The sequence below is a fragment of the Fringilla coelebs genome (genome assembly GCF_963513975.1).
Source record: "Fringilla coelebs genome assembly, chromosome: 13".
Lineage (NCBI taxonomy): Eukaryota > Metazoa > Chordata > Aves > Passeriformes > Fringillidae > Fringilla > Fringilla coelebs.
In genome coordinates, this window is record NC_140039.1 from 13,355,840 (window position 1) to 13,368,809 (window position 12,970).

Consider the following 12,970-nt stretch of genomic DNA (forward strand, 5'->3'; position numbering starts at 1 on the left):
TAATGCATTGGAGAACTGGAGATGAAAATATAATTTAAAAACTAGCTACCGATAAAGGCACTTGGGAGTTTGCTGTGTTTGGAGACCTCAATCTGGACCAGGGTTGCAGGGCAGACAGCTGAGAGATGATAGGTGTAGATACCAACCCTTTCTATGTAACCTGACAGCAAATAGGCATGATAAGGGAAGGACTCCTGGAGCCTCTGTGATTAATAAAAAAATCTTCCTCCAGCATATTTGCAGATCAGCAACACTGGCTGGCTGGGGAGAGCTCTATGGGCGCACTGGCTACAACTATATCTTCTCTGGTGAGTGAGGAGCCGTTCGTGACTGTCTGCATGGTAAGGCTGGTCAGTGCTGGGACAGAGAGCTACACATGAGGCCAAGCTCTTCCCAAAACAGTGGGAGCTCTAGCATGGGCTGCTTGTATCAGGCTTAGCATAACAGAGCAAAGACTGAAACCTCATGTCCATTTCCAAGCACTGTATACAGGACAGTGCCACAGCTCATAAGAACCTCAGTGACGAAAGAACTTGAGGTTGAAGAGTGAGTTACAGGAAATATGTAGGCAAATAAAGGCATCCCAAGGGATTCAGTGTAGCAATTCCCAAACACTGGGGATGGGAATAATGGAGGAAAGAGGATTAGAACTTGCTGTTGCTTGACTAATCATTGGTAATCAATGCTGCTAATGATGAGATATACTGCACTCCAGGGAAAGCTCTTCAGGGGGAGTAGTGGGTGTCTATAGTGTGGGAACTGAAACTTGGCTTAAAAAAGCACCACATACAATTTTTGAAGTATCCTCTGGCTGTCAGTCATGGATTTGACCTGCTCAGGTACTTTGCAATGACAAGGAAAGTGTGGGCTACATACAAAAACAAGATTTTCAGGAAGAGGAAATGTGGGGGACCACATTTAGGTGTGAAGAGAAGGCACCAAGCCATGACCTTTTTGTTTGTATACATATCTTGTCAAATTGAGGATGAAGTTGGTTCACAAAAGCTTCATTTCTTAATGCCTTTCTTGCAGGAGGTTCTGATGATGCTTGGGCAGATGCAGAAGACATTTCCGAGGAAGACTCTGCGCTTAGGTTTGTATGCATGACTGGGATGAGGAAAAGGGAGTTTGCTGAACTGGCTTAGCCATTCAGTTCTGCTCTTTTCTAGTTTGGGTTTTTGAGCACAGGCTTGAGAACCATCACCAGGCTCAGGGTCTTACTTTCCTTGCTTTTGGAAAAGAGTCTTGAGTATTAACGGCTGGCTGAAGCTTGCTAATTATTTTCAGAGGGAAGGGCTGGAGACAGGAATCTGTAGAGCCATTAAAAATGTATTTGAAGGGTTGTGACTGTGTTTACTTCATCAAAAAGTACATCTCCAGCCTGTACAAATTGTGCTTTATCATATGTGTTTGTTGCAGAATGGAGTGAGATGTGGGAAGGGACCATGAGCACAAAGCTTGCAGTGTCAGTTTGCAGAGTCTGACTGCTTGGGCTGTGCTGCTTATGGCTATAAATGGTTCAGGGAAGAACTGTAGCTCATCTGGGAAGAATCAGGCTCACCTTGCTTGCCTCATCCTGTCTTGCAGAAATGCGGACTCCCAGCTGTTTGACAAGGTCAGAGGGCACGACATCAAGCTGCTTCGATACCTCTCTGTCCGATATATCTGTGACCTGATGGTGGAAAACAAGAAGGTGAAATTTGGCTTGAAGTGAGTCTGGGTTCTTTTGGTTTTTTGCAGGCTTTGGTTTGCAGCTAGTGTAGCCCTTACCTGTGAATTGCTGTCAGGTGTGCAGTCAGCATCTCGGGAGCAGTTTCTGAAAGAATTCTACAGCAGGATAGGTTAGTTGATGTTGTAAAGAAAACCCCAAGGTTTTAGGCCATAGAAAACTGTATGAATGGGCAACACAGCTGCTTTCATCTGTCTTCTGTAGTCTGAGTGGCTTTTTCCCTGTAGAGCTTATAGCAATGAGACAGTCACCCCTTCAGAAGGGAGACAGCAACAGAGTTCTCTGTGCATAGGAACAGAGGGAGCTGTTTCTCCTACTTATCTTAGAGAAAAGCCTTAATGATTTTGGGCTGTACATATTTATGTGGATGTGTTGAGTAAGTTCTGCCCCTACTCACAGCTGAGTCAAGTCATAGCCCAGGGAGATGCAACAGGTAGATTTTTGGGTGCTGACATCTGTGCAAAAAACACTCTGTAAATATGTGCTGTTCTCCTCTTGTCCTGTACAGTGTGACGTCTTCTGAGAAGGTGGACAAAGCTCAACGTTATGCTGATTTCACACTTCTCTCCATCCCATATCCAGGTACAGGAATGATGTCCAGAGGGATTCACAAGGGACAGGTGACAATCTGTTTCTGGGCACTGGGAAATAACTCTGTGTGTGTATATGTAAATGACTGTGACTTGCTGAATGTTTCCTATGTACCTTCTGGAGAAAAACTCCTTTAAACTGAGAACAGTGCAATGAACGTGGATGCTCTGGCAGTGAGTCAGCATTAGGCACTCTTTGAGGTGGCAAAATAATTTCTCAGCAGTCCTTATTAATTCAAGCACAGAGGAAAAGTCCCAGAGGTGGAGCTGGTTAAGATGGCTTTTGACATCTCTGCAACTCCAAACTACTACTTGATGCAAAATATATATCTTGTTCTTTGTTATGTAAAGACCCAATTCTTAAGGGTAATTTCTAGTCTAGTGTTCCAGAGCTTCGCTGTAAGACATCCTCAGTGCTTGCAGTACAGTTCACCTGAGCCTGCAGTGTACAGCAGAGGCAGCCCTTTGCAGCCTGTCTCCTTGGCTATATCCATCCCTGTGCCTAGCAACCGCTGCTGGGTCACTCACACTCTTTACAGATGAACTGAATATTCCTGCTGCCTGCTGATGTCAGGCTTGGCGACAGGATCAGATGCGAGGCCGCTGTGCCTGAGGTCTGTCCGCAGACTCTTCTTTCTCCCTAATGCACAAAGAAAGGGAGAGGAGAAAAAACCAAAACTAACAAAACTCTGGTACATGATCCAGACCCAGACTTTTCCTTAATTGCTAGTTGTTGCTCTTAAAGATTTTTTAAAGGTATATTTCCTTTTATATAGTAATTAGTGACAATTCAGAGAAGCTGCATGAAGATTTTTATCAAGTTTGCCGTGCAGGTTGCCAGAGTGTACAGAAATAAGAGTATTACTGCTTTCTGTAGTACATAGCACAGATATATATTGCTGCTGCACACATCACCAGACTTGGAACATGACAAAGGCTGTGTACACAGGTCTTCTGTAGGGCTGTAAGGAATGAAGAAGTGACTATAGAGTTAAGCTGCAGAGTTGTTTCTGTTTAGGGATCTGCATATGGTAAGCAATATTATTCAGTGATGGTCCTTCCTCTTCTGCCCTCTGGGACAGCTGCTTTCTTTTAGCAGCTCTTCACTGTCACACTAGAGATAAACCTTATGAAACTGCAAATACTCCCTGCAGATGTTGCCTAATTTCAGTAGTGCTGGTCCATGGGGGAATGTTGTCATTCTGTTAAATCTAAGGCATACACATCTAAGGATCAACAACCCCTCTAGTGACTGGCCAAACGCCATGATACATTCTTATTGATGTTGCCAGGGTTGTACTGAAATAATTTCTGGTTTGTAATTTGTTTCTGAAGTTATTCTGAGATCCTGTTGCCTTAGGTGAGCAAGGCAGTGTCCAAACAGAGTCATAGAATTGTTGTAGTTGGAAAAGACCTTCAAGATCATTGAGTCCAGTCATTAACTCAGTGCTGCCTGGTCCCCCACTAAGCCATGTACCCGAGTGCCACATCTGCCTGTCTTTTAAATACCTACAGGGCTGGTGACTCCACTCCTTGCAGAGGGTGCACTTGATCCCCTCATCCAGATCATCAGTTAATATATTAAACAGGCCCCAATACTGAACCCTGGGGAACACCACAAAACCTGGGGACCAGATAGCAACTGGATTTAACTCCATTCACCACCACTCTTTGGGCTCAGCCATCCAGACAGATTTTACCAAGTGAAGAGTAGGAGCTGTCTGGAGTGAAAGACTTGAGTTAAAATGGGGTATCTGTAGAAGCTTTTGGTATTTGTGGATGCCAACACTTATGCCATAATCCCCCATTCTTTGCATGAAGTCATTGTTTAATTGGAGTTAAATCTCAACTGACAGACTGTGTCCTGACTGCATATTTGAGGATTAGTCCTATCCTTGCACAGATTCTTTTCTTCTCTTTTTTTTTCCACTGAAGTTACTTATGACTTGTGGGGTGAGAATCTCTCTCCATATCTGTGCCTGACACAGGGGTATCTGGGTGGTGTGGGCACTGTGGCACTGCTGAGGTGTGCACAGCACACTGGCAGAGGTGTTTTCTGTTGCCTGCAGGCAGCTGCAGTGCTAATGGTGCCGCTCAGCTGTGACTAAGTGACTGCGGCTTGCAGCAGACTTCAAATAGTTGTTTGAGAAGAGCTGAGCCAAAGGACACACTTGAGGAGGGGAGGGCTTGGGAGACAGCTTGGAAGTGGTTATGTACCCCATTCCTTCAGATGGGGTAAATCCCATGTTTGAAGGAGAAGACTTAAATGTGAGAGAAAGCAAGCCACCTCTGACAGAGCCCTTTATTGTCCCCTGCAGCAAATGTCCTTTGAAGATTGGCTTTCCCCAGGGCTCTGCCAACACCTTCTTTTGATGGTTCCTTCTCACTCAGCATGTCAAGCTGATGCCTTAGATCTGTGCAAAAGTCCAAGGCCCTGCAAAACATAGTTCCTTGCTGAAACCTTTTGTCCAGGAAAAAATTAAATCAGTCCCTCAAGCTTCCATTTGCTGTATTTGGAGTTTGCCCTTTGCTGTGTGAGTGTCTGTACTGCTGAGTGCCCTGGGCTGTTGTTGCTGGAGGCCATGCTGTGCAGTGTACTGAGGATTACTGCTCTTCTCTTCCCACAGGCAGCAGTTTTGATTGGTTTGGCTTTCTGGAGCCTGGGGCTGCCAGCACTCCTAGTCCCACAGGCACTTCACTTGTTAGATACCAGTTAGCTGAATCGTTGTTCATTATCTCCTTTTCTTGCAGGCTGTGAATTTTTTAAGGACTACAAAGACCGTGATTATACAGCTGAAGGTCTCATATTTAACTGGAAACAGGTACATGGATGTTACAAAATGGAGAGCTGTGTGTTTTACTGGGTTTAAGTTTTGCCTCCCAGTTCCTCAGTGATGGTCTGTATGTCACGTGCCTAATTTTAATCACAAGGAGGAAATCAACAGGACAAACAAAACAGATACAGAATGTAGAATGTACTAAATTATTGATTGTAAAATTAATATGTAAGATAAATTAATCATTATCCTGAAGTCTAGGATGCTTGACCTCTCATGGAAGATATGGGTTGCTCCCAATTTTGAATTCTGACCTTATTGATAGCCTTGGTTCTCAGTTCTTTCTTCATATTTTGTCTCCTGCTCAGGGGATGGTTGAGTGGGGCAGTCTTACAGAAATTCAGAGACTAATATGCCCTGCTTTCACTGCTGGGAGCACATAAAAGCTCCTCTGGTCCATTAGTCCTTCCAGGAGTCTGAGTTTATTCTTACGTCTTGAAGATTTTGTATCCAAAGATGTTTTGCTGAGATGTTTTTTTCTCATGCACCATTTGGCATTTGTTGTCTTGGTTTTTTTTCTGGAACTCAGTCCCTTTGAGTCGTGACTTTTCTCTGACCAACTGTGTTTGGGTTTTTTACAGGACTATGTAGATGCTCCATTAAATATCCCAGTCTCTCTGACCCAATCTCTGAATATTGATTGGAGTGAGTACCAGGTGAGCAAAGTGGATGTCTCTGTGGGAGGTCAGGAATGTATTCAGGAAGGACCAGGAGAGATTTGAAATCTGACTTGCTCCTATTGCTGTAATCTGGCTCACTTCATAGCATCCCAGTGGGGGCAAGGCTGCTTGACAGTTCAGAACAGCAGTGGAAATCTTGTACCCAAAAGCTCTGTGGCTTGCTGTGCCCCAGGGCAGCTGACTGTAAAGTCAAACCTTTTTTTGTGCTTTCAAAAATTTGCAATCCATTAGGGAGATAGGTTGCTAACAAAGGTAAGGAACAAGACAGGAAACAGAAAGCAGTATTTATTACCTGTTCTCAGTCTCAGCTCAACATGGACCTGCCCTGGGCAGACTGCCTTGGCTGTGGGAAGTCTTGAGAGAGGTCAGCCTTCTGCTCTGTGGGCAGAGCTAAGGGACTGGGCACCTTCTTCATGGGCATGCAAGGTGCCTTCCTATGGGAGAGGAGTAGAGAATCATAACTGGCCATGGCAGGTCTCCACTCTGTACTATGGACAGCATGGCAAACAGTAACTGAACTCTTCTGTTTGCTCAAGCTTCAAAGTCTACCTTTGTTCACAACAGGGAGTATCACCTTATACTACTGATTAGTATGCTCAATTTCACACATCAGTGGATCTTCCAGTTTTTGTGGGGATTGACTGTGCTGGAGCATGTCACGTTATTATGCCCTGTGGCTGGAAGCACCACAGAATCAGCAGAGCTCCCTGTGCTGGGCCACTGTTTGTTGTCAGTGATGTAAATACTGTTTAAGTGCCAGCATAAGCAGAATCACAGAAAAGTTGAAGCAGAACTAATAGAAGTAGAGCTTGTGTATGGCTAGAAACTTGTTCACTAGAATACTGAGCAGCCCATATTTTTAAAAGGATATTAAAAATTGAAGAGGGTGTAATAAATAGATGCAGAAATTGTTTGAGGCCTGGAGAACATGCTTCACTCAAAACTGAAGTTCTCAGTCTGTTTAGCTAATCACTAAGGTGATTAATGTATAAGTACATTTTTAGGGAGAAAATAGTAATTCTAAAGCACTCTTCAATCTGGGGAAGAAGAGCTACACAGGAAGCAATATCTGCATCTGAAATCAAGCCTTCAGATAAGGAAAAGACGTCTTGCATGTTACTTTTGAGGATAATCTGCTGGAACATGCTGCCAAAGGAGTAATGAGCTGTCACCCCTATTTGAGATGCTTCTCTGGGTAAAGATGTTGCCAAGTGCAAGCCTCAGGCTTTACGTGGGGCAACTGAAGAAAACTTTCTCGTTTGTGATATAGAGATCAGACTGGATAATTGGATGATGCCTTCTAAAATAAGCAGAAGATGGATTGAATTGGGCAGATAAAAGATTTTGTAATTATGTGTTTTTCTGCTGCAGGCTGATGGTGTTCCCCGTTTCCCTAATGTTTTGTGGCTCTGCAGGCTTCATGGCTGAGCAATATGCTCCTTGTCTGACTCTGGTCTTCAGTTTGGTTACACACAGATGTGCACACATGCAGGCACACAGCGAGGGTTGTGTTGCTTGTGATCACATGTCACTTGCACCACTAACACTTCTGCCATGAAATGTGTCCCATTCTGCTTTTTCCTTGCCAGTGCTGTCTTATTTCCCTTGAGCTAGTCCTTATTCTGATCAAACCACTGAATTTCCCTGCATCTGCTTGTGACATGATGGTCAAGTGGCAAGCTTGCTCTTGTTCTGATGTTCTTCACCTTTATGTCCTGTAGTACTGGAGTTCTCTTGAGTTCAGAGCGCTTCTGTAGTTCTGCTGCTACTTGGGGGTTACTGAAGAATCCCAGTGCCTGTCTGGAGGGTGGGTGAGGGTCAGCAGCCAGCTGGGGACATTTTCAAGGACCACAGAGTTTTGAGCAAAGTGCTTGGGTTGTGGGAACAGGCCTCTGGCCTTGGCCTGCACATCCTATCATGCTTCTGGTGTTGCACATGTGGCTGGAATGTGGCTCAGCCACTTGGAAAAGTGCACGTGTGCAGAACTGGGTCAGTGCTCTGCAGGTGTTTGCTGCCTCTCTGAGCAGGGGCTGCTTGCAGCTTTGGGGCTGCAGGCAAAGCAGCTCCTCTGCCAGCCAGGAAGACAGTAGAGATGGCCTTTTATTGCTTTATTTGTCTACCTGTTATCTTGTCCCAGAGTGCCTTTTGCAGAGGATGGGGGGGGTTAATACAAAGGGGAAATCTGTCACTTTGAGGAATGGCCATGTGGTTATTTCTGCTTTGCTGCTGTTCTGGATGGAGCAGCTCTGAACTGCAGAGCAGCCTTTGTCTGTGGGTAGACCCTTACCATAAACATTCCTCTTTCTGCAGAGCTGGGACCTTGTACAGCAGACACAGAACTACCTGAAGCTGCTGATCTCCATTATCAATAGTGATGGTAAGGCAAACTCCTTGCTCCCAGCAGTGTAACTGGAGCAGTCACTGTCCCTGGAAGAATAGCTGATGTGCCACTGTGGATCAACTCCCAGTACAGAAGTCACTTTTAATTCTCTCCCTTCAAAACAGGGTGATGGTCCTACCATCTCAGAACTCCAATTCCCCTCTTAGAGAGGGACTTGCTGATTCCTTGAAAACCCTTTCTTCCTGAACGTGAAGGGATATCTGAAAACTTAGACTATTTTTTTACTCCTTTAAACTCAAATAGAAGGAACATTGTGTCTTTGCTTTTTCACTCTTGCTCTTGTTTTGCTGGTTACCTGTGTTTTGTTTCGCCAACACAGGATCTCATTTGGTGCCTGTTTAAGAGCCCCTTCCAGCCCCTTTCATCATGGACACTCCAACTCTTTAAAGAGTGTCTCTTGCCCTGTGTGGCATCCCATTCCCTCTGGGCACTATGACCTAGCAGTGATGGATGGAGCCATGGCTGGCTCTGACAGCATGGCCAGCTATAGTCTCCTGGAGTAGCTGTGTTGGGACACACTGCAGGTTTTCTGTAGCATGTAGGATTTTTGCCTTGTGTGTGCCTCTGCTCAGTGCAGTAGGAAGGTTAGTGAGACTGAAAAAATGTTCAGTTGAAGCTGTTTTCTCACCAGTGTAGGAACAGATTGTGATAGTGGGTTACAGCTGGGTAGGTATATGTTCAGGATAGTAAAGTGATGTTCATACCTAATGACTCTGTGTCCTGAGCAGCTGTCAGGACCAGGACAGCACATCAGCTGGTGCTGCTGACAACCCAGGACACTCTGAGCAATTGGCTGGCTGCTGTATTTAAGACAAAATGTTCTGGCTGAGCTCTGCTCTTGAGCCTGGTCTGTGGGTACAGAGAGTAGCTTGTCTCTACAGATTTGCCATAAAGAAATCATTCCTTTCATTGCAACATCCTTTTTTTCCCTTCTCCTTCCTGCCCCTGGAGCAGATGACAGCGGGCTCCTGGTGCACTGTATATCCGGCTGGGATCGAACGCCTCTCTTCATCTCCTTATTGCGCCTCTCCTTATGGGCTGTGAGTACCTGGCTGACCTCCTCTGTTTCTGGGGCTGATTGCTTGGAGGGTGAGTCACTGTCACCAGGCAGTGGTGGTGGAGCTGTTAATGTTCCTACTGTTCCTTTGGACGTGCTGTCACAGGCAGGTAGAGGAAGATGGGTACCCTGGATCATCGTGACAGTTTTCAGCAGATCATGAATTCCCAAATTCTGGTCCCCAGGGCTGCTGCCTGAAGGCTTTGTTTGCTTTGCAGGATGGGCTGATCCACTCGTCCCTGGAGCCATCTGAGATTCTCTACCTGACAGTGGCCTATGACTGGTTTCTCTTTGGGTAGGCATGATAAGTTTTACTCGCATGTGCATCCCCCTGCAACAGGGAGAAGCCTTGAGGGGTCATTTTGATGTTTGAGCAGGTCCCAATGAGCTGGGACACGAAGGGCTGATGCCTTTTTTTTTTTTTTACCTGAGGGCTCAGGCATCTGGCTGTTCTTGACAGCTTGTACTCTTCTGCCAATTCTGGCGTGTGACTGAGCTTCCCTTGCTCTCTTTCCAGGCACATGTTAGTTGATCGACTCAGTAAAGGAGAAGAGGTGAGTGCTGGTCTGGGGCAGTGGCTGAGCACTGCTTTGTGTTCTCAGGATATCTTTTTATGGTAGCAGCATTCACTGCCTGCTCCTGGTAGTATCAGTGGTGTGGCTGGGCTCTAAAAAGATTGTTCAGGTACTGGAAATAGAGGTAAGAGCCTTGTCCTGTCACTTTGTGATGCATAAGTTATGGGGTTACTTCTCTCTCAGGCTACAGTTTTCTTGGGGGGTGTCACTCCTGCCAGTTTCTTTCCTGTGCCATTAGTGTTCAGGCCCCACATTAGAGGGTGCTAGGACTTGCTGTTCAGCTCAGCAGTGAGGAGGATGCTTAAGATGTGTCACTCCTTGAAAATAAAACTGGATAGTCTTGTGTGCTTGTCCTGAGTGCCAGCCCTCCTGCCTGGGTGCTGCAGCTGCATGTGGCTTGCATGTCATCACAGGCTCATGGAGCAGCCTGTGCTGGTTCTCGTGTGTGAGTTTGGTGGGATGTGTCTGTGGGTGCACATGTGGGTCTGGGCGACACTTTAAATTAGTGGAAGTAATTCTCTTCAAAATCTTTCACTGTTGAACAACAAGAGAAGACTGCTCTGACTATAGTTGCAGTATAGTGCACTATCATTTCTGAATAGAAAAGAGGTGGGGTGTGTCTAACCCTGTTGCTATTCCCTTGCTCGTCAAACTCTCACCTTACTAGGGAGTCTTCTACCTTCAAACAGCAGAGACACGACCCTGGCCTATTTCCCATCTTTCAGGGGTGCAGAATCCCCTGAAAGAGTCAGTATCATTCCTCCTGTTCATTCCTTTCCTGGAGTTCTACTGGCTCAAGCCTGGGAGCTCTGCTCTGGTGGCTGCTTGGTCATGAGTGGAGTCAGTAGCTGCAGCAGGAGAGGGGGTACCTGGCTGTCTCTGGCCCTCCCTGCTCCCCACTTCTCCCAGGAGAAGGGCACAGCTCTGCACGGGTGTGGGTGAGGTGGCAGAGGCACAGTGGGGGGAGTGATGCAGAGCACAGTGGGGGTGTGGCAGGGCACGAGCTTGGGGCCACAAATCCTGTAGGTACCTCATGCTTCTAGAGGTGGTACTGGTCTGCTGCTGAGGTGGAGCATGTGGCTCTAACCATGCAAGTCCTGCTGGGTTTGATGCTCACCTGGGTGTGTAAGCAGTTGCTGCCATCTCTGTTCCATTCTGCACTGATGGCATAAGTACCTGCTGTGGGCTTGCAGCATGTGTGCAAGGCATTGATAAGGAGACTTCTTGTTCCCTTTCCTTTCTGGGCCTCCCCGTGGCAGGGAGCAGAGGGGCAGTTTACATGGAAGAGAAGGCCCAGTGTGGCAGCCTGTGGCACATTGGAGACTGGTAGCTGCAGATTTTTTGCTATCTCCTTCCTGCCAGCACCTCCTCATCAAGATAAGAGGCTGCATGGAGCCTCGGGTTCATTCCTGAACCGCTTTTCTCTTTCCCTTTGCTCAGATTTTCTTTTTCTGCTTCAATTTTCTGAAGCACATCACCTCTGAGGAGTTCTCTGCTCTGAAGTCACAGAGGTAAGGAGCCTGTGCTTGCTGCTGCATGGGCTACAGAGCCAGGGAGCTTGTTAGTGCTGCTTCTTTGGGGAGATGGAAGCCCTGGTGTCCTGGCCCAGTTTTCTTTAATTTATTCTGCACTCTGAAGGCTGCAAAACGGGGCCGAGGCTTGTGAGATGCCACGTTGTGCTCTGAAAAACTGTCCATGCTGAAATGTGCTCTCTGCCTACTGACTGTCCGTGGCTGCTTTAGCACAGGTGAGCCCAGAGATGTGTGCTGTGGCTCAAGCAGGCTGCACAGCAAGCTCCATCAGGCACTGGTGAGCACAGAGGGGTGGCTGGTTTGTAACAGACTGCCCAGCATAAAACCTCCTTACTTCAGGAGGGACAGAAAGAAGCAAAGCCCACCCTAGATGCTCTGAATAAGCACATCATGTGCAGTGCTGCCTGTTGCCACCTTCTCAAAGCATAGGGAGTTTGGGTTGGCACTGTTAGGAGTCAGACAATGCACACTGGCCCATCCTCTCCCCTCTGCCCCTGCACAGCTAATTCCCCACTACTCTGATCTGCTGTGTGTGACGGAGACCTGGCTATGGCCAGCCTGCCCTGAAGTGTGCCTGAGGTAACTTTGTCTTTCCTTCCCCAGAAGGAAGAGTTTGCCACCTGGCTTCACCCTGGAAGAGATCTGCATGCTCAGTGAGTGTCAAGCATCAGTGCCCCTGGGTGCTGCTAATGGTTCATTGCTTGTGTGCTTGGGTTCCCAGCTTCAGGATGACCCCAAATGGGTGTGCTGCCTGTGGGGCCTTGCAAGAACACAGGGCATGGGAAAGTGTATTGCTGAAAGGGAGAGAAAGTGAATGAAACCAAGCTGGTTTTCAGGTAGCTCTGTTTTCTTCTCTCTAGAACAGAAAGACCGAGGCAGCACCACAAGCCTGAGCAGTGACTTCTCCCTGGGGATGGAAAGTTCCCCTGGAGCAGCTGGGAGCTTTACCTATGAAGCAGTGGAGCTGATGCCAGCAGGAGCACAGGCTCAAGCAGCATGGTGAGGAGAAAACCACTTGGTGGGCTTCCATCAGGCTAGCTCTGGGCCTGATGGAAAAAATATTTCTGAAGTGTCTTGCCCTCCAGGTTTGCTCACTGTAGCTGAATTCCTTACAGTGGGGGGAGGAATTTGGCTGTCAGAAGCTTTGCTGCAATTTGTACTCCAGAGCTTCTGCATCAAAAGTTGGAGGCCACCCCATGTTGAGAGGCTGTCAGGGTTCTGCAGGCATGCTCCAAAGTTTGTACATATATGAGAGTAAAGCACATTTGTTTCATTTTCACCAGTTTCACTGTTAAACTTCATCCACAAAGGATTTCATTACTTTTAAAAGATTGTTCCAAACTACCAGAAAAATTACATTTCACAGCAGCCTCCCTGGGGAAAAGTGCAGATGGTTTAGCTGCCCTAAAATGAAGCTTAATCAGAGTTTAGGAAAGACATTATGCACAGGGAGTGTCTGCAGTTAGTGGGAGCTGGGCTGGGTTGCTAAGAATTCCCTCTAAATTTTAGCCCCTCTACCAGCATGAGGTGTGTGAGCTGAAAGCAGTTCCTGCCTGCAGCACTGCTTAG

The 12,970-nt window shown here is 46.8% G+C and overlaps 1 protein-coding gene across 3 annotated transcripts in view; it reads left to right on the plus strand.

Annotated features, from left to right (window-relative positions):
* The window catches only part of MTMR14 (myotubularin related protein 14), a 31,271-nt gene that overhangs the window by 5,603 nt on the left and 12,698 nt on the right, over nt 1-12,970 (plus strand). For all 3 annotated transcript variants that reach the window (XM_084214668.1, XM_084214669.1, XM_084214670.1), the window contains exons 4-16: nt 233-308; nt 1,033-1,093; nt 1,588-1,710; nt 2,238-2,311; nt 5,071-5,141; nt 5,738-5,812; nt 8,147-8,213; nt 9,192-9,277; nt 9,513-9,589; nt 9,812-9,848; nt 11,310-11,380; nt 12,005-12,054; nt 12,262-12,400. In XM_084214668.1, the coding sequence (XP_084070794.1) occupies nt 233-308; nt 1,033-1,093; nt 1,588-1,710; nt 2,238-2,311; nt 5,071-5,141; nt 5,738-5,812; nt 8,147-8,213; nt 9,192-9,277; nt 9,513-9,589; nt 9,812-9,848; nt 11,310-11,380; nt 12,005-12,054; nt 12,262-12,400 (1,007 nt within the window). The remainder of the gene's footprint in view (nt 1-232; nt 309-1,032; nt 1,094-1,587; nt 1,711-2,237; nt 2,312-5,070; nt 5,142-5,737; nt 5,813-8,146; nt 8,214-9,191; nt 9,278-9,512; nt 9,590-9,811; nt 9,849-11,309; nt 11,381-12,004; nt 12,055-12,261; nt 12,401-12,970) is intronic.